The sequence below is a fragment of the Chrysemys picta genome, chromosome 1 (genome assembly GCF_011386835.1).
Source record: "Chrysemys picta bellii isolate R12L10 chromosome 1, ASM1138683v2, whole genome shotgun sequence".
NCBI lineage: Eukaryota > Metazoa > Chordata > Testudines > Emydidae > Chrysemys > Chrysemys picta.
Genome location: NC_088791.1, coordinates 25,666,646 through 25,684,865, shown reverse-complemented (window position 1 = coordinate 25,684,865; position 18,220 = coordinate 25,666,646). Strand labels below are relative to the sequence as shown.

The 18,220-nt window shown below is 41.9% G+C and overlaps 1 protein-coding gene across 7 annotated transcripts in view; it reads right to left on the bottom strand.

Annotated features, from left to right (window-relative positions):
- Positions 1–18,220, bottom strand: part of GSAP (gamma-secretase activating protein) — a 70,288-nt gene that overhangs the window by 41,703 nt on the left and 10,365 nt on the right. For 4 of the 7 annotated variants that reach the window (XM_024109166.3, XM_042859376.2, XM_042859377.2 and 1 more), the window contains exons 3-12: positions 15,739–15,795; positions 13,101–13,170; positions 12,295–12,354; positions 12,055–12,143; positions 11,597–11,666; positions 10,746–10,795; positions 8,746–8,850; positions 6,615–6,674; positions 5,481–5,524; positions 3,933–4,015 (exon numbers count right to left, since the gene is read on the bottom strand). In XM_024109166.3, coding sequence (XP_023964934.2) covers positions 3,933–4,015; positions 5,481–5,524; positions 6,615–6,674; positions 8,746–8,850; positions 10,746–10,795; positions 11,597–11,666; positions 12,055–12,143; positions 12,295–12,354; positions 13,101–13,170; positions 15,739–15,795 — 688 coding nt within the window. The remainder of the gene's footprint in view (positions 1–3,932; positions 4,016–5,480; positions 5,525–6,614; positions 6,675–8,745; positions 8,851–10,745; positions 10,796–11,596; positions 11,667–12,054; positions 12,144–12,294; positions 12,355–13,100; positions 13,171–15,738; positions 15,796–18,220) is intronic. The other 3 variants (XM_005305788.5, XM_024109167.3, XM_065553851.1) reach the window with 3 other exon arrangements.

Below are 18,220 nucleotides of genomic sequence, written 5' to 3'. Positions count from 1 at the left end.
GGGGGTGGAAACCCAGAGAGACAAAGATTTCCCGCCTTATGCAAAAGATATATAAAGGGGGGGAAGAGAACAGAGAGGGAGAGGAGCCATCATGAAGAATCCCCTAGCTATCACCTGAGCTGCAATAAGAGCTGTACCAGGGGAAAGAATTGTGCCCAGGCCTGGAAGGTGTCCAGTCTGAGAAAAACTTACTGAAGCATCTCTGAGGGTGAGATTATCTGTATTCAGTTTGATTAGACATAGATTTGCGCATTTTATTTTATTTTGCTTGTGACTTACTTTGTTCTGTCTGTTACTACTTTGAACCGCTTAAATCCTACTGTCTGTATTTAATAAAATCACTTTTTATTTAGTAATTTACTCAGAGTATGTATTAATACCTGGGGGAGCAAACAGCTGTGCATATCTCTCTATCAGTGTTATAGAGGGCGAACAATTTACGAGTTTGCCCTGCATAAGCTTTATGCAGGGTAAAATGGATTTATCTGGGTTTAGACCCCATTGGGAGTTGGGCATCTGAGTGCTAAAGACAAGCGCACTTCTGTAAGCTGTTTTCAGGTAAACTTGCAGCTTTGGGACAGGAGATCCAGACCCTGGATCTGTGTCTAGAGCTAGACGGGAGTGTCCGGCTCAGCAAGACAGGGTGCTGGAGTCCTGAGCTGGCAGGGAAAACAGAAGCAGGGGTAGTCTTTGCACATCGGGTGGCAGCTCCCAAGGGGGTTTCTGTGATCCAACCCGTCACAATGGGTCTTTTATTGTCTACGTTTCTGAAAGATCAATAAACTAAATTGAAAATAAAAATCTCCAAGTTAAAAAAAAATAACCTCAATCACAAAGTTCATGAGACCATACCGACGGTTAAATAATCATTAACGCTGTTCAGAAAATAGAAAGTTAATTCTCAGACTTGTTTGATCTCTGCTAATTTGTGAGCAGGGCTTTTTGGGGTCTAGTGACATTCTATCTTGTTAATGCTGGCTATGAGTAACAGGGCTACTTTTCTTCTGCTACGGAAATTTGAGAGTGAAAAAGCGGCTTCATTCAGAGTTGAGACAGGCTACGGTCACTAACAGTTTTTTATTAAATTGGAAATTGCATAGAATATTCCATTTGCAATTGTGCCAATTCTTTACTGGAAACAGTTTAAAACCGAACGAATAATAGCCCTAGTATTAATGTTTTGTAGACTCTGAAGTATGCTAAGCACTTCACAGAAGACACATTCCCTTCCCCAAAGAGTTTACAAAGTAAATTATAGATGAGTGAGAGACAAACAGCAAGAAGGAGGAGGGGTGATAAAAAAACTATGAAGTACAGCAATAGGATCTTGCAGTACACAGTTTATTCACGTGAATGTAGGACATGTCTACCCTACAAACTTAAGTCAACCTATGTTAGGTCGGCTTACAGCCACCATAGTAATTACTGCAGTGGTTCACGTCCGCACAGCCTTTCTTCTGTCGATGGTGCGCGTCCTCACCAAGAGCGCTTCCACCGACTTAAAAGGGAGTGGGGGGGGGGCCTGAGAGCCAGGACTCCCAGCTCTGCGTGCAGCTCCCCACCAGTAGCCTGGCTCCCCTCCGGGAGCTGGGCTGCCTCCCCCCATCTCAGCTCCCCGCTCCCCTCAGGAAGAGGCTTTCCACGGGGAATGGAGGGATAGCTCAGTGGTTTGAGCATTGGCCTGCTAAACCCAGGTTGTGAGTTCAATCCTTGAGGGGGCCATTTAGGGATCTGGGCGGAAAATCTGTCTGGGGATTGGTCCTGCTTTGAGCAGGGAGTTGGACTAGATGACCTCCTGAGGTCCCTTCCAACCCTCATATTCTTAAAAAAAAAAAAAAAAAAAAAAAAACATGGCAGCCAACCGGACCTCAGACGCGAAGCACCCCACCGGGAGCCCCGCTGCCCTCTCCCACAGGCTCTGGGCTCCCCACTGGGATCACAGCTGCACCCAGTGGGGAGTTCTGCACTTGGAGTCGAGTCAGCTGCCCTGTTCCCAGCAGGAAGCCAAGTAGTCCAGTGCAGCTGCCCCATTCCCAGTGGGGAGCGGGGAGCCTGGGGGGAGGGACAACCGACTCCTGGTAGGGAGATCTGCGCCTGGAGTCTGGTCGGCCGCAGTGCTCCCAGGAGGGAGCCAAGAGCCTGGGGGGCAGCCCAGATCAGTCAGAGTGGGGAGCCAGAACCCCAGGGGGAGCAGGGCTCTGAAGGAACAGAAATGGACACCGTGTGGAGTTAGTTAGCCCTCATGCCCCAAGCCAAGCTGTGGGCTCTGGGCCTATATGAAAAGTTCTGAACAGAAACTGTAGTTAAGATCTTACATCCACATTAAATGGATTATGACCCTTCAGGCTCCCTGCAGGGAATTGGGAGCCTGGGTAGCACCCTGGCTTGGAGCGGAGACCAGCAGCAGCCCAGCTGGGGAGCCAGCTTTCTTGTCAATTTCACAGCTCCGCTGGACAAGAATGACAGCCAATAGCTGTAAGAAAGACAGTGTCTACAGGGACGCTGCGTTGCCCGAACTGCACTGACACAAGCCCTACGCCTCTCGTGGAGTAGGTGGTGGTGGAGTTATTAGGTTATGTAGTAGGGCACTTACATAGGCGAGAGCAAGGCTGCAGTGTGCACACTGACATAATTAGGTCGACGTAAGCTGCCTTACGTCAACCTAACGCTATAGTGTAGACCAGGCTGTTGTAGCACAGGTGTACACTTCAGAGGTGGTGTTAGAACCGGGGCTGCTCCTGGGGATGCCCAGGTAGTATCTACAGCCAAGAGCATTTTTCTATCCACATCTGGTGAAGAAGGTATGACCATTCTCTCTGAGGCAGATTTTGCAACAATTATCCAGGCCTTTGTTAGCTTAATATTAGGTTGTTGTAATGTTCTTACATGGGGCTACACCTCAAGACCACTTGGAAACTGAAGGTCGTGCAGAATGCTGCCATCTGCTTATTAAGAGAAGTTTCGGCTTGGAAGTGCATTACATCACTGCCTGGGTTCTGCTCTAGCTGCCAGTAAGTTTCTGGGGGCAGTCTGAGGTGTTGGTGCTACTGTATAAACCTAGATGGGTTGGGACTTGGTTACTTCAGAGAGAACTTGTCTCTCTCTGCATCCTACAGCAGGAGGTGAGATCGGCAGAGATTCTTGAGCAGGCACCACCTCAGCATGGATAGCAGGAAGCTTGACTTGGAGTCTGATAGAGCCAGGCACACTGAGGAACCCACCACTTTTTTTAGGTTTTGGGGGTTGATGGGGAAAGCTAAGACTTTGAGGGACTTCATGGATACTTATGGCCAATCCTTTTAAATGTACAGGATGTGCCCAGAGAATATGATGGGCATCTAGAGGATTTTTTAAATCTAAAGAAATATAAGTGTCTCACAAGGTATTCGTGCACTTGGTTTTTTTTTTTACCCTTGAAGACAGGTTTCACATAACGACTGAAAGCAGCAGTGAACATAAGTATGAGGGCTTCACCCTAGTCCTCAGCTGTGCACTCCACAGATCAGCATAATTGGTAGGCTCGGCTCAAGAGACTCTGAGGACTGAATAACACTGCTGACAGATCTGAAGAAGTCTGCATTAGAAGTCTGATTCAAAGACCAGTGAAGTAAACAGAAAGATTCCCGCTGACTTTGATAAGCTTTGGATCAGGCACTATGTGCCTGGCTCAAGATATCTGAGTTACTCCAGACCTTCCATGGTCATTAGATTAACAAGCACTACAGCTACCAAAAAAAAAAAAAAAGGCGATCCATTCCTCAGCTCAATTTCCCCCGAGGTCTGCTATGAGTACTATACATCAAGAAAAGTTTAGCCATAAACATATAACAATGAGCTCCTAAGACTTCTTAGTAATTAGTTACACAACTACACTTCAGTGTAGTAATCTGTAACATATGATCATCACAAGACAGTTTTTCATTATCAATTACCTGTTTTACTGGTAAAAACTTGCAGATTCAGAGATCTAGGTTCCTCTTGGTCTTGAGAGTAATCATATCCAAAATTCACAAATCTAGAAATAAATAGAGACCATTAAATGCATTTCTTCGTCCACAATGATTTTTAAAGAGTACGCTGAACCCATGAAATCACAAGGGAAATATAAGAATTAGATTATTATTAAACATTCCATAAGAAAGTTTAATTAAACTACAATTGATCGGTCTGTTCTGTTAGTTTACTCTCTTACGGTTGGGATAGAGTCAAAATGAAGCAATTGCTTCATAACCATATTTTAAAAGGAGACATCCCATATGCCTGCAAGTTATTTCTTCACTGAACCATATTGCTTAATTCCACACTAGCCGAATCAAGGTGAAGGAAAATTATGCTGGAGGGTCTTAATTTATTCACTCACCATATCTGAGAGGTCAAAAGGTTTGGAGCCCAAATCTACCACCCTTACTCATGCCAAGTAGCACCTTACTCTATGAGTAGTCACACTGATTTCAATGGGAATAGTCACAAAATAAGGGAAGGGTGCAGCAAAATTGGGCTAATTTCTATGGTATTACCAGTTCTGCATTTTGGTTCTTTTTCAGATTCTAATGTTGTCTGTAGTTTTCACAGATCTTGGAAAAAACTAACATGGCATAAGTGTTAATTATTAGCTACAATCTATCAATAGTAAGTTATGCACTAAATCATTTTTTTAAAAAATGGTCCTCCTCCAGACATATTTCTCGACCTTTTCACAAAGATTCGGATGAGTTTTAGCAATTGTGAAATTGGTTTTCTTCAGTACTATATCATAACTGTAACAGTCTGTATTGGTCCTTTAAGGTAGACTCCACGTCCAGCACTACCAACCTTCAGCTTTCTGCTTAGTACTAAAGCATGCTGGAAGTGCTAGTGTGGGGTACAGTTTGGAACTGTAAGCTACCACTGCAAGGCATGCTGGGAAAGAGAAGGGGTATATATATATATATATATATCATCCCTCATAACAGGAAGAGATGGAGACAAAAGATGAGCTGTTGGTCTGTCCAATTACCAGCCTGGGGTTGAGCCCGGTAGCTGGAAAAGGAATCCCAGAAATGGAATGGAAGTTTTGGGGACACTGCCACAGACCAGCTGTAGAGAGGCTGTGACCTCAGAAGGAAATTAAGGAAAGTTGGTTTTATTTGGATGGGGTCACCGTATCCCCCAGGAAGGGTGGCTTAGTCTATATTTGGTTCTCCAGCCAACCGCTCTCAATGGGAAGGGACCTGTGACCGTGTCAATCTTCTTGTCTGGCTTCACCATACCATGGAAGGAGATAAAGGAGGGGAAAGCTAGGAGGAGGGTTTGAAGGTCATATGTGACACTGCTTCCTCCCCTTTACCTCCACATAAGTCAGGTCACAACAACAGGTACATGGATTCAAGTCATACGGTGCAAAGATGCAGGCAATGCCAAATGAAGTTAACGTGTTAATAAACCAAATTTTAAACACACATGTTGACAAATGAGACAAAAATACTCTGTGATCCACTTACTTTAATCCAATGTCTCTTAAAGAGATGTCCAGGGATGCTTCAAGCTGTTAACCCAAAAATCAGAACACACCTACATTATTCAGTATTTAAGGTTGGTCTTGCAGTCCAGTAAAGGATACACTGGGCTCATTCACTCTTCATCCAACTCACCAATTTCACAAAGGAAAACATAGATTCATTGACCACCACTTGATCCTTTTAAGTCATTCAAGAACTCAGAAAATAGTTTCCGCTCCTAGTAGGGGTTTTATACAATTATGGAATGGGATACTTTTGTGTTAAGCCAATGTAAAGGTTTAATGTCTTTGTAAGCCTAACTAAGGCAAGTTTCATATTTTAAACAATTTAAAATTTGTGTCACTGGGAATGCCATACTGTTTTTATATGAGAAGTACATCAAAACAGCTGAGCTCCAAAGCAGCAATACTACACGGATTTCAAGTAAACAGGGGCGGGAGGAGCAGAGAGTCATGGTCTGGACCCATCAGCCCTCAGTCTGCCTTTTAACTTACAGTGCACTGTGAGCAAAATTCACTCCCACACAGAAGCCTCACATAAGATCCCCTAGAGACCACTTAAGCAAACCTTTAGCTGGGATGCATCCACTTCCATGTGTAAGGGGCATCCATGCAGGCCCCAAGCACAAACATGAATTTCAGACTTTGTCACAAAGAATCCAATCCAGATAACTATAGAGTGCCCTCAACACTCAATGACATATAGACTCAATCTTGTTTCCATTTAAGTCAATGGGAGCAGGAGCAGGCCTTCATTTCTCCATCTAATTTGATTTGCAAGTGCTGCTTAATTCCATTGGTCTAAAATTAGAGTAATTCCATGAACTTCAGTGGGATTGCACAGATGTTCTAGATGGTTTAAATAGTACTTAATCCTACCAGGAGTGCAGGGGACTGGACTAGATCGGTGGAGTAGCTCTAATGTATTCAGATTAGAATCTGGTCATTACATTTTGAAGAACGTTTCCAAGGTTTGTGGTTTTATATAATAATTCATGCTAATAAAAATATCAAATACAAATACTTGGGAATAAACTTAATGATCATCCCTTGAAATATATAACTAAATCCCCCCTCAGACTAGCTATACGACAACAAGTTTATATCTATGACTTACTATTAAATTAAAGTTTTCATCAGGGTAAAACTGGACACATTTTAAGATATTCCTTGATTCCTAAAATTAAGAGAGAGACTTTTATTATAATAATCGAGCCACATCACGCAGACAGAGATGGTTGGAAAGTCCATCATTCAGCCCTGTTTGTTAACATGCATAAGGCAATAAGTGGATGAGAAAAAAGGCCAAAACCACACACTAAACCCTCAAATAGCACTCCCCAGCACACATGCTTCCTTCCTGTCACAGATCAGTTGTCTATCTTCTGTCTATAACTGTCTTGTGCAATACCCAATCACACGCCTCTTTCACACACAGAAAGCCACTAGAAGGTTACACAACAGCTTTCAGTAACCTTTTGCTCCATAGAGACTAAAGCTATTAAGAACAGTATCTTATTTTGCACATCTCCAAAAGGCCTCTTGCAAAAAGTAGAATAGAGATGAGTTCTTCATTATATATTACACTTCCCATCCTTTCTGAAATACTCCAGCTAATTTCAGTGCGTTAAAAAAACCCAAACGAACTAGCTCTGAAAGTCCATTTTTGTTCATGCATAACTTAGGCTACGTTTGGCTATTCCCATTAGTCAGAATGAAAAGCAGTTTGAAACTTTCCTCAGTTGGTGCACATGGTCTATGCTTTCTTACATCTATATGCCCTGGCCTGCAACTGATATTGTCTCATAAATTGGCAAGTCCATATTCCTAGGGCGCATGTGCTAGCTATAATAGGTTTAGATAATCACATACATCAGCACTACCTTTAAAAAAAATCCCTCTGTTACCTGGGAAGCACTGACACCACATCTCACTGCAAATACTCACATGTAAATAATAGCACAGAAAGTCTAATTTAGGCCTCTAATTTTTGTTACCCTACTCTTTAGGGTTACCATTCGTCCGGATTCCCCCGGACATGTCCGCTTTTAGAGTTAAAAATAGCGTCCGGGGGGGAATTTGTAAATGTCCGGACTTCCCCCCCCCCCCCCCCCATGCAGAACGCGTGTGGCTAACAGGGCAGCCGGCCAGATGGTGCCATTTACATGGGGCTCCGACAGCCAGGGAGAGCCCCTCCTCCACTTCCCCCTCCTCTCCCCTGCAGCTGAGAGCACTCCCTCCCTCCCTTCCTCATTTGCAGATCACCAGCTGGCCGTTCGCACCGGCAGTCTGGAGCTCCTCCACCTGCTCCTCCTCCCCAGCATGCTGGTCTGAGCGGCAGGGTAAGGGGACCAGGGGGTCGGAGAAGGGGCAGGGAGGTTCTGGAGCGGGCAGTCAAGAGACAGGGAGCGGGGGGGGGGGGGGGGTCGGGAGTTCGGGGGGGCTTTCTGGGGGGGGTGGATAAGGTTTTGGGCAGTTAGGGTACAAGTAGGGGGTAGGGTCCGGGGCAGCAGTTAGGGTGGGGGGGGGGTCTCAGGAGGGGGCAGTTAGGGGACAAGGAACAGGGAGGCTTAGGTAGGGGGTGGGGTTCTGGAGGGCAGTTAGGAGCAGGGGTCCCAGGAGGGGGCAGTCAGGGGACAAGGAGCGAGGGGGGGGGTTGGGAGTTGTGGGGGGGCTGTCAGGGGGCAAGAGTGGGGAGAGGGATCGGAGCAGTCAATGGGACAGGGAGCAGAGGGGTTTAGATGGGTCGGGAGTTCTGGGGGGGGGGGGGCTGTCAGGGTGTGGGGAGTGGTTGGATGGGGCGTGGGAGTCCCAGGGCTCTGTCTGGGGGTGTGGATAAGGGTTGGGGCAGTCAAGGGACAGGTAGGGGGTAGGGTCCTAGGGGGCCAGTTAGGATGGGGGGAGGGTCTCAGGAGGGGGCAGTCAGGGGACAAGAGGCAGGGAGGCTTAGGTAGGGGGTGGAGTCCTGGGGGGCAGTTAGGGGCAGGGGTCAGTCAGGGGACAAGTAGCGGGGGGAAGGGGGGCGGGAAGTGGGAGGGGCAGGGGCGGGGGCAGGGCAGGATGGGGCGGGGCTAGGGCGGGGCTCCTCCCGTCCTCTTTTTTGCTTGCTGAAATATGGTAACCCTACTACTCTTCTTACTACCCAAAATAATCCAACTCACACCATTATTACTGGCTTTTAAACTCAAACTTTCATATCAGAAAATGAAAGAGAGATGAGGACACACACTGATTCAATTTTTTCCCACCTTTGGAACAATGTAGAAGAGTCTTTGTTCTGTCATATCCCATTGTGCCCAAATGAGATCATCTGCAACTCTGTCTCTTGGGAGCTGACCTGAGTTTTGAATCACCTGAAGGGAAAGATTTAAAAAATGAGCTAAACACTATACGTCAAATACTCTTCTGTAATGAAGATGATGAACAACTCAGGCTTTCAAAAGATAAACAGCAGCACACAGAACAGCCTGATTGTTTTAATATTTCCAAGTAGCTTAATGGCCTATTTGTTCATTTCACAGGAGTCTCTGTAAACCAGAGGGTCTGGCACATTGCAGAGGCAGTATGTTCAGTTCAGGAGAAATATTTGCTAGCTCCCAAGGAAGTTGCATCTAGGATTTTCTAGATTTGGAAGGATAGTTTGGCAGAGTTGGGAGGGGAAGGGAAATCACAAAAGAACAACTTACCCTCCCAAGTCCCTTGAAGGTGGGGAGGGAGAATAGATGGCAAGCTTAGTCCCAGGGAAGGGGAGAGAAATGGGATGCGAGATGCTTTTGAACTGACTGCAACAATCTTTATTAGCCAATGAAGGAGGAAAGTTGCTAGTTCCAAAGGGAGTCTTGTCCCCTCTTTCCAAACACATGATGAATGAGGAGGGAAGAAGCTAAAATAGTGGGAAATGATTAGGACCATCTAAGTTTACCCTTGGCAGATGCAGAAAGACGTCATTTCAAGTAACAGTTAAACAGTTTATTTGACAGAAACTGGCATAGACTAAGGGCCTGCTTTTCAGTTACTCTAAAGCCCTTTTCCCTACTCTTACAGTTTTTTTTTTTAAACTGCACCCACTTTAAGACACTTTTTCACCGCCAGAACATTGTGAAAGGCCTTACAGTAACTGAGAATAAGGACTTATAGGTTTGGAGGGGAAACATTTATTTGCCACCATGGGTGCTCCAGGGATGGAGCACCCACGGGGAAAAATTGGTGGGTGCTCAGCACCCACCAGCAGCTCCCCGCCCCCCTCCGCCTCCTCCCCTGAGCGCGCTGCATGCCTGCTTTTTCCCCCCTAGCTCCCAGCGCTTTCACTGCGAAACAGCTGTTTTGCGTGGCTGGGAGGGAGGGGGAGGAGGGGGAACGTGGCACGCTCGGGGAAAGAGGCGGGGCCGGGGTGGGGATTTGGGGAAGGGGTCCAATAGGGGCAGGGAGGGGGCGGAGTTGGGGTGGGGACTTTGGGGAAGGGGTTGGAATGGGGACGGGGCAGGGGCAGGGAAAGGGTGGAGTTGGGGCGGGGCGGCGCGAGCACCCATCGGTGCCGGGGAAAGTTGGCGCCTATGTTTGCCACAATTAAATGAATTGTGGTTTTCATGATGCAGCAAATACATGACAACTGCATTAGATTGACACTGATTATTGCATTTCATTTTAAATAGGACACACACTAGTGGGTTTGTATAGTCTTTTAATAATGGCACCAATGATTAATGTTACTACTAGCAACTATAATAAGGATTCATATCTTATGTTATAAATACAGGGGAATGAATAATTCAAAGCATTCACATCACCACTTTCAAACTGAATTTTAGATGCATCATTCTAAACTTTTTGTTGCTACTTCATGCATCCTCCATACAGGTCATCTTTCTAAACTCTCCTCCATGTCAAAGTCCTAGAACACAAGGGTGGGTGAAAGCCCTTTAGCTCCATTCTTATCACCCAAAATATTTAGGCTTTGGGGCAGCTGTGAACCTCTAAACATACCCTTTGATAAAGTCAAGTTCATAGACTTAAGGAGAAGGCAATGAGATGACTAACTTTCCTCATAAGTTACATAGTATCTGGTTGAATAACCTACTATACTATCTGTACATTTATTAATATAGCTTTCACGGTTGTAGCCACAGTTTAAAGCATTACCAAAACAACGATTTAGAAAGGTCAGAAAAACAACAGTAGAAAACTGGTTATAAAAATAGTCTTCCTCTAGTTTTTCAATAAAAGCATCAAAAGAAAGTTGGTTTCTTACCACTTTGTGGTGATCTTCTGTGACAACATGAATGTGAAATTGTTCAATATCTTTAAAATTAGAAAAATTGAAATTCAATTTTTTTAAAAATATGTTAATATGGTTAGCAAAACAATTTAACCACCTAGCACTGGAAAGTTGTGAGCTGCCATATTAGTATCAAGGAAGATCAACTCCTGGCATAAGAGTTAAATGAATAATAAGCCAAATATTACAGTCCTTACTCAGGCAAAACTCCCAACAAAATCATTGAGATTTTCCCTGAGTAAGGACTACAGAATATGGCCAATGGATACTATAAGGGCATTGCTGTAGTTTATAGCACCCATTTTAATTTCAATTAAATTAATTTCAATTTGGATTGCTACTCCGAAACCTGTCATTTTAATTTCTGGAATTTATATCCAAAGTCTTATCCTATTTATACTGGTGTAAAATAAGAGTAGCTCTACTTAAGTCAACAGAACTGCTCTGAAATTCTACCAGTATATGAGAAAGCATAATGTCACCTTCAGGTCTTTAAAAAAAAAAAAAAAAAGGCTGCTTATGGGCACTGCATTGGCTAATCAAAAATAAAATAAGAACACAGTCAAGATTGGCCATTCCTCCAATATTGGAAAAAATCTTTTTAAAGTATACCTTTGTTGGAATAGCATCTGTAATATTATTATTGGCTGAGATTTTTCTTATTTCTATATTGGCTTTTATGGAAGGGAGTAATAAGTAAATAAAAACGGATATTGAAGCCAAATTAGCAATACAGTTCTAGTCTACAGTGTTTCAAAATAATAGGATGTCCATGTTTAACCAGAAAAGCAATATATATTTAAAATATTAACTCAAATACTTACATTTATCTTCTGAAATTAGTAAGAGATGGCTTTCTGGAAAAGGATTTCTGTTTGCAACTGGATAGAGAAACTGTAAAAGGAAATTATGTAAAAATAATGGCCAAGAAACTTTGTTGCTAAAGCTAATCTAAATTGTTTATAATTTTTAAGAGATTTATTTGACAGCAGAATAACTTTTGTATACAGATTGACACATTGATAATCCTCCATAAACAACAGCAGCATTACTACAGATGAAAATCATTATTAGTTGCTATGAATATAATCTTAGAAAGAGTCAAGATAGATAAAATAGACAGTTCAAATCAAAAGCATAGTCTACTCATATTGTACTAAATATTACAAAAGCATAATCTATCTCAGTTACATAATGCAATATTGGTACTTTAACGTGAAAAAGCAGGGGAATTTAAAAGTAATAAATGAAAAGCTACAGTCAGATTAGTTGAATCATTTACCTGTACTCTGATACAGGTATCCACAGCCTTTAGGACTCTTACATTATTAACTGGGTGAATTTCAATGAGCAAGGTCAAACACTTAGATACTGCAAAAAGAACACAAGTTTCAAACTATATTAATCTGTTTTATAAAGTTTTGTTTTATAAAATAAGGGATACAAGCAAAAGTAGTGTTGCAAAATCCCTATAACAGTGTTAGTTTTACCTTCACAATTAAAAATAAGCCACTTTTGGTACCTGGCTGAAGTAGTTGATTTACTCTTTCTTCCTTTGTTGACTGAAGAAAACTGACTGCTACTTAACAAAAAACAAAATATGTATATTCACTATTTCATCTTAGTGAACATTTCCAAATATCAAATCACGTAAAATCTAATGGAAGAAAATTCATCACTGAACCAAACTTTAAAGATGTACTAGACATGCAGAAACTTAAGAAGTGGTCAGTTTGTTTAAAAAGAAAAAAGCAGTCACAGTAATCACATTGTCACCTAGATATTCTAGTGACAGATGCATTAAAAATGCAGAGAAGGAGATTGTCAAGAGCTGATTCTGGGTAAAATATTTCTTATTATTTCTAGATTTAAATTTATCCAGATTAGTAAAATAAAAACTTTTCTATATCATGACATAGCAGGGCCGCCCAGAGGATTCAGAGGGCCTGGAGTCTTCGGCGGCAGGGGGCCCCCGCCGCCAAATTGCCACCGAAGACCCGGCACTTCAGCGGCAGGTCCCGGGGCAGAAGGACCTCCAGCTGCGGGTCTTCGGGGCACTTCAGCGGCGGGTCCCAGAGTGGAAGGACCCCCCGCTGCTGAATTGCCACCGAAGACCTGGAGCGGAAGAAGCTCCGGGGGCCTGGGCCCCGTGAGAGTTTTCCGGGCCCCGTGAGAGTTTTCCGGGGCTCCCGGAACGAGTGAAGGACCCCGCTCCAGGGGCCCCGAAAAACTCTCGTGGGAGCCTGGAGCAAATTGACCCACTTCCCCTCCCCCCCTGGGCGGCCTTGTGACACAGTACAATTTTAATGAGATAAAGAAGACACTTACCTAGTAATGTCTTTTCATTGTTGATCGAACAACTGATTACGTGTAGATCTTTTTCAAAGGTATACAGATGCTATTGAGAAATAAATTTTGAGTTAAATACATAACGTGGCTTGTTTTGTTTCACTCACTTAATACAAACTATATTTAAAGTCTCTACTCCTTAGGAAAACAACACTGATCAGTATTTCTTCAAAGTGTTTCTTTAAACAAACATTCCAAAGGGCAGAAGAACTACATTCTGACCCCATGTTTTAGCACTCTCCTCCACGCTTTGTGCATTGCCTTTTTCCTTAGGCCCCCAATCTGCCACTAGATCTACATAGGCAAACCCTTAAATCAGCATGAAACCCCAATGATTTCAACACAGCTCTGCACAGGCCATCCACATGGATCCAAATGCAGAACTGTACAATCTTCTTTTCTAGTATCATGTCTTCATATACATGTGGCAGCACACAGCACCTTGTGGGTGTACATGTAATACAAGTAACAAAATAAATAATTACTTTTTAGTAGGGCTGTCAATTAATCGCAGTTAACTCATACAATTAACTCCGATTTTAAAAATTAATCGCGATTAATCGCACTGTTAAACAATAGAATACCAATTGAAATGTATTAAATATATTTTGGATGTTTTTCTACATTTTCAAACATGTTGATTTCTATTACAACACAGAATACAAAGTGTACAGTGCTTACTTTTTATTATTATTTTTGATTGCAAATATTTGCACTGTAAAAATGATAAACAAAAGAAATAGTATTTTTCAATTCACCTCATACAAGTACTGTAGTGCAATCTCTTTGTCGTGGAAGTGCAACTTACAAATGTAGATTTTTGTTTGTTTGTTACATACCTGCATGCAAAAACAAATCAATATAAAACTTTAGAACCTACAAGTCTACTCAGCCCTACTTTTTGTTCAGCCAATTGCTAAGACAAACAAGTTTGTTTACATTTATGGGAGATACTGCTGACTGCTTATTTACAATGTCACCTGAAAGTGAGAACAGGCATTTGCATGGCACTTTTGTAGCCAACATTGCAAGGTATTTACGTGCCAGATATGCTAAACATTCATATGCCCCTTCATGCTTCGGCCACCATTCCAGAGGACATGCTTCCATGCTGATGCTGCTCATTAAAAAAAATAATGTGTTAATTAAATTTGTGACTGAACTCCTTGGGGGAGAATTGTATGTCTCCTGTTCTGTTTTACCTGCATTCTGTCATATATTTCATGTTATAGCAGTCTCAGATGATGACCCAGCACATGTTCGCTTTAAGAACACTTTCACAGCAGATTTGGCAAAATGCAAAGAAGGTACCAGTGTAAGATTTCTAAGGATAGATACAGCACTCGACCCAAGATTTAAGAATCTGAAGTGCCTTCCAAAATCTGAGAGGGACGAGGTGTGGCGAATGCTTTCAGATGTCTTAAAGAGCAACACTCTGATGTGGAAACCATAGAACCTGAACCACCAAAAAAGAAAATCAACCTTCTGCTGGTGGCATCTGACTCAGATGATGAAAATGAACATGCATCAGCTCGCACTGCTTTGGATAGTTATCGAACAGAATCTGTCATCAGCATGGACATATATATTCTGGAATGGTGGTTGAAGTATGAAGGGACATATGAATCTTTAGCGCATCTGGCATGTAAATATCTTGCGATGCCGGCTACAACAGTGCCATGTGAATGTCTGTTCTCACGTTCAAGTGACATTGTAAACAAGACGTGGGCGGCATTATCTCCTGCAAACTGTAACCAAACTTGTTTGTCTGAGCGATTGGCTGAAGTAGGACTGAGTGGACTTGTAGGTTCTAAAGTTTTACATTGTTTTATTTTTGAATGCAGTTTTTTTTTTTTACATAATTCTACATTTGTAAGTTCAACCTTCATTATAAAGAGATTGCACTACAGTACTTGTATGAGGTGAATTGAAATATACTATTTCTTTTGGGTTTTTTTATAGTGCAAATATTTGTAATAAAAAATAAATATAAAGTGAGCACTGTACACTTTGTATTCTGTGCTGTAATTGAAATCGATATATTGAAAATGTAGAAAACATCCACAAATATTTAAATAAATGGTATTCTATTATTGTTTAGTCACACGATTAATCACGATTAATTTTTTAAATTGCAATTAATTTTTTAATCAGTTGACAGCCCTACTTTTTATATAGCATGTTCAACTCGGCTGTTTTTTTAGACTCATTAGCATTCATATTTGCCCAGTGCAGTATACAGCAAGTCCGATTGCTATGCAGACAGGTTGCTACAAAACTTTATTTGAATGCTTTACGCTGGGGTGTGGAAAGGTCACAACAGCAACTTTTATTTAAAAATAAACACTTCAGACAGACATAAGAATGTCATTTTTTTAGGGCATCAAAACCTAGAAAGTAGAGATACACCTCTACCCCGATATAACGCTGTCCTCGGGAGCCAAAAAATCTTACTGCGTTATATTGAACTTGCTTTGATCCACCAGATCGTGCAGCCCCGCCCCCCCGGAGCGCTGCTTTACCACGTTATATCCGAATTCGTGTTATATCGGGGTCGCGTTATATTGGGGTAGAGGTGTATTCTCCTTTCTAGATCTACATGTGGCATTAACCTTACCTCATTTTGTTTATTAAAAGGATCATATAATCCAATGCAGGTATTTCTCCCACTTCCCTGTAAATTAAATGAAATAACTGTCAATTTATCTAGATTTACATAGACATTTGTTAAACATTGTTTTCTCCTTTCCAGTGTTACTCCCCTCTTCTCTCCTGTCACCAATTCTTTCCATTCCCATTCACTCCTGTCCATTTTCTGGCCTTCGGTTTCATACGTATTGCTTTATTACTTTAACTCCAAAAAAGGGGAGTGAAAAAATAGGGTATGGGGGGGTTGATGTGTGTTGTTTTTTGTTGTTGTTTTGATTTTTAGAACAGTTACATGTGACAACTGATCAACCCACCACCACAACTGAATCTGCATCCCCTTATAAGCTGAAATTCACTTCTCTATCTCACTGAAGCCCTATGTAGGCTCCCCACTCAACCTCCACAAGGGCAGGGTGGCAATGAAGCAATATCTTGGCTAGCCAACTACAAAAGCAGTTTCTCCTCCCTTGGAGTTCACACCTCAACTGCTAGAAGAGGGCCTCACCCTCCCTGATTGAACTAACCTCGTTATCTCCAGACTGATTCTTGCCTGCAAATTTATACCTGCCTCTGGAAATTTCCATTATATGCGTCTGACGAAATGGGTATTCACCCACGAAAGCTTATGCTCCAATACATCTGTTAGTCTATAAGGTGCCACAGGACTCTCTGTTGCTTTTTACAGATCCAGACTAACATGGCTACCCCTCTGATACTTGGCACCCTTTGTGCACCACGGAAAGGGGATTCTGTGCTGGCGCTCTGTAGGATATTTTGGGGTGGGATGCACCAGATCTGGGGGATCTGCGATTATATGGACCCAGTGGCTAAAACTTCACATCCGAGTGCAGAGAGGCTGCCACATAGGCCAGAGGCCTACAGTTGGAGGAAGAATGTAGCCCCTACCCTGGGAACTATCAAGACAAATGCTAAATAGATTTCACAAGCTGTTTAAAAGCTCCAGATTGTCAACACAATTATTGACAGTCTACTGCCTTGTAAAAAACAAACACCATCTACAGCTGATTTATATAATGATGTACTGGTTATTGTTTACACTACTTCTGAACACCAACAGATTAAACGGTTTCCTTTTTAATGGCTAAGACTCTTTATGGTTTTCTGTGCTTTAGGTTTTCCAGATCTATTTCCATTTTTGGCCTCTGACTGGCAGCAAATTGTTGCATTTCCATTTTCAGTTGGAAGCTACTACCACTCTCAAAGTGTGCATAAAGTTACCAGGCTAATGAGGCTACATCCAGCTATGCAACCTTGCACTTATCAGACTACAATCATTGAGTCTGTTTGATACAATAAACACCACTGTTTTTAACAACAGAGCATGAGAAACTGGACCTGTAGTGGTTTGCAAAATTACTGCACCTTGTTTTGTGAAGTAGACATAGGGCCCTTCATTTTCAGTTTTTATTTTATTTAATTTTTCCTGGAAATTTATCAGTGTTTATTACCACAACAACAAAAACAGGTGAAAATCAGTACAAAAAACTATTAATAATTTTTCTGGGTAAATACTGGGGTTTATTTTGGTGACCAGAAAGACCGGGGGAGGGGGGAAGGGATTATTCAGTAGATTAATGCTTTGAATTCCGTTCATCAATGTGGCTTGCTGCAGAACAAAAACAGAACACAAAACACAGTGCCACCTGAGTTTAAGAAAACAATATATCTCTCATCCCCAAATAAAACTTTTCATTTGAATAAACAGTTTACTGTTGTAGACCTAGAACTATTACCCTATAAATATTTACATTTAATAATTGTGCCATACCATTTGCTGCACATACACTTAACTTCATCCTTTTCTCCTGGTTTTGTTTTTTTTTAAACTTTCAAATACTACCTTGTGTTCTGAAACATATTCTGATACAGATTTTCACTTTCTTCCCATTTTAGTGTGTAAAATCTTTAAATGGTTATCTGCTAACAGCTTGAAATGTGTATGTGGTGGGTGTGAGATTCATCAGTAAGTTCACATTCACATGTACTTCAGAGTTTGCGTGCGTGCCTGTTTGTTTATTGTGTGTATCTTCTAGACTAATACATAGCCTTACTTCAACAGGCAGCTTTGCATATACACACAGACTAACGTATTATCCTAATACAGCTATCTTATGCAATGTATTGTATTTTCCTAATAAAACAAGTTATTTTTATATATTTGAATGATACAAAAGTAGGGGGAAAATAAAAATGAAAACTTTTTGTGAATCCCTGGAATTTTTCGGTAAAAATCGGTCTAAACTGAAAATGAAGGGGCTTAAGTACACATAAGGGCCTGGTCATGCATTCTCTTAGGTTTTTATACGTGCTACCACAATAGCTAAGCTCTCAACAACAAAACTCTTCTATGCTCCTATTTCAGAAAAAAAGAAAAAGAAAAAAAAAAAAAAGCATCTGCTTAAGTTCCACTGACTTAAAATTAATCAAGT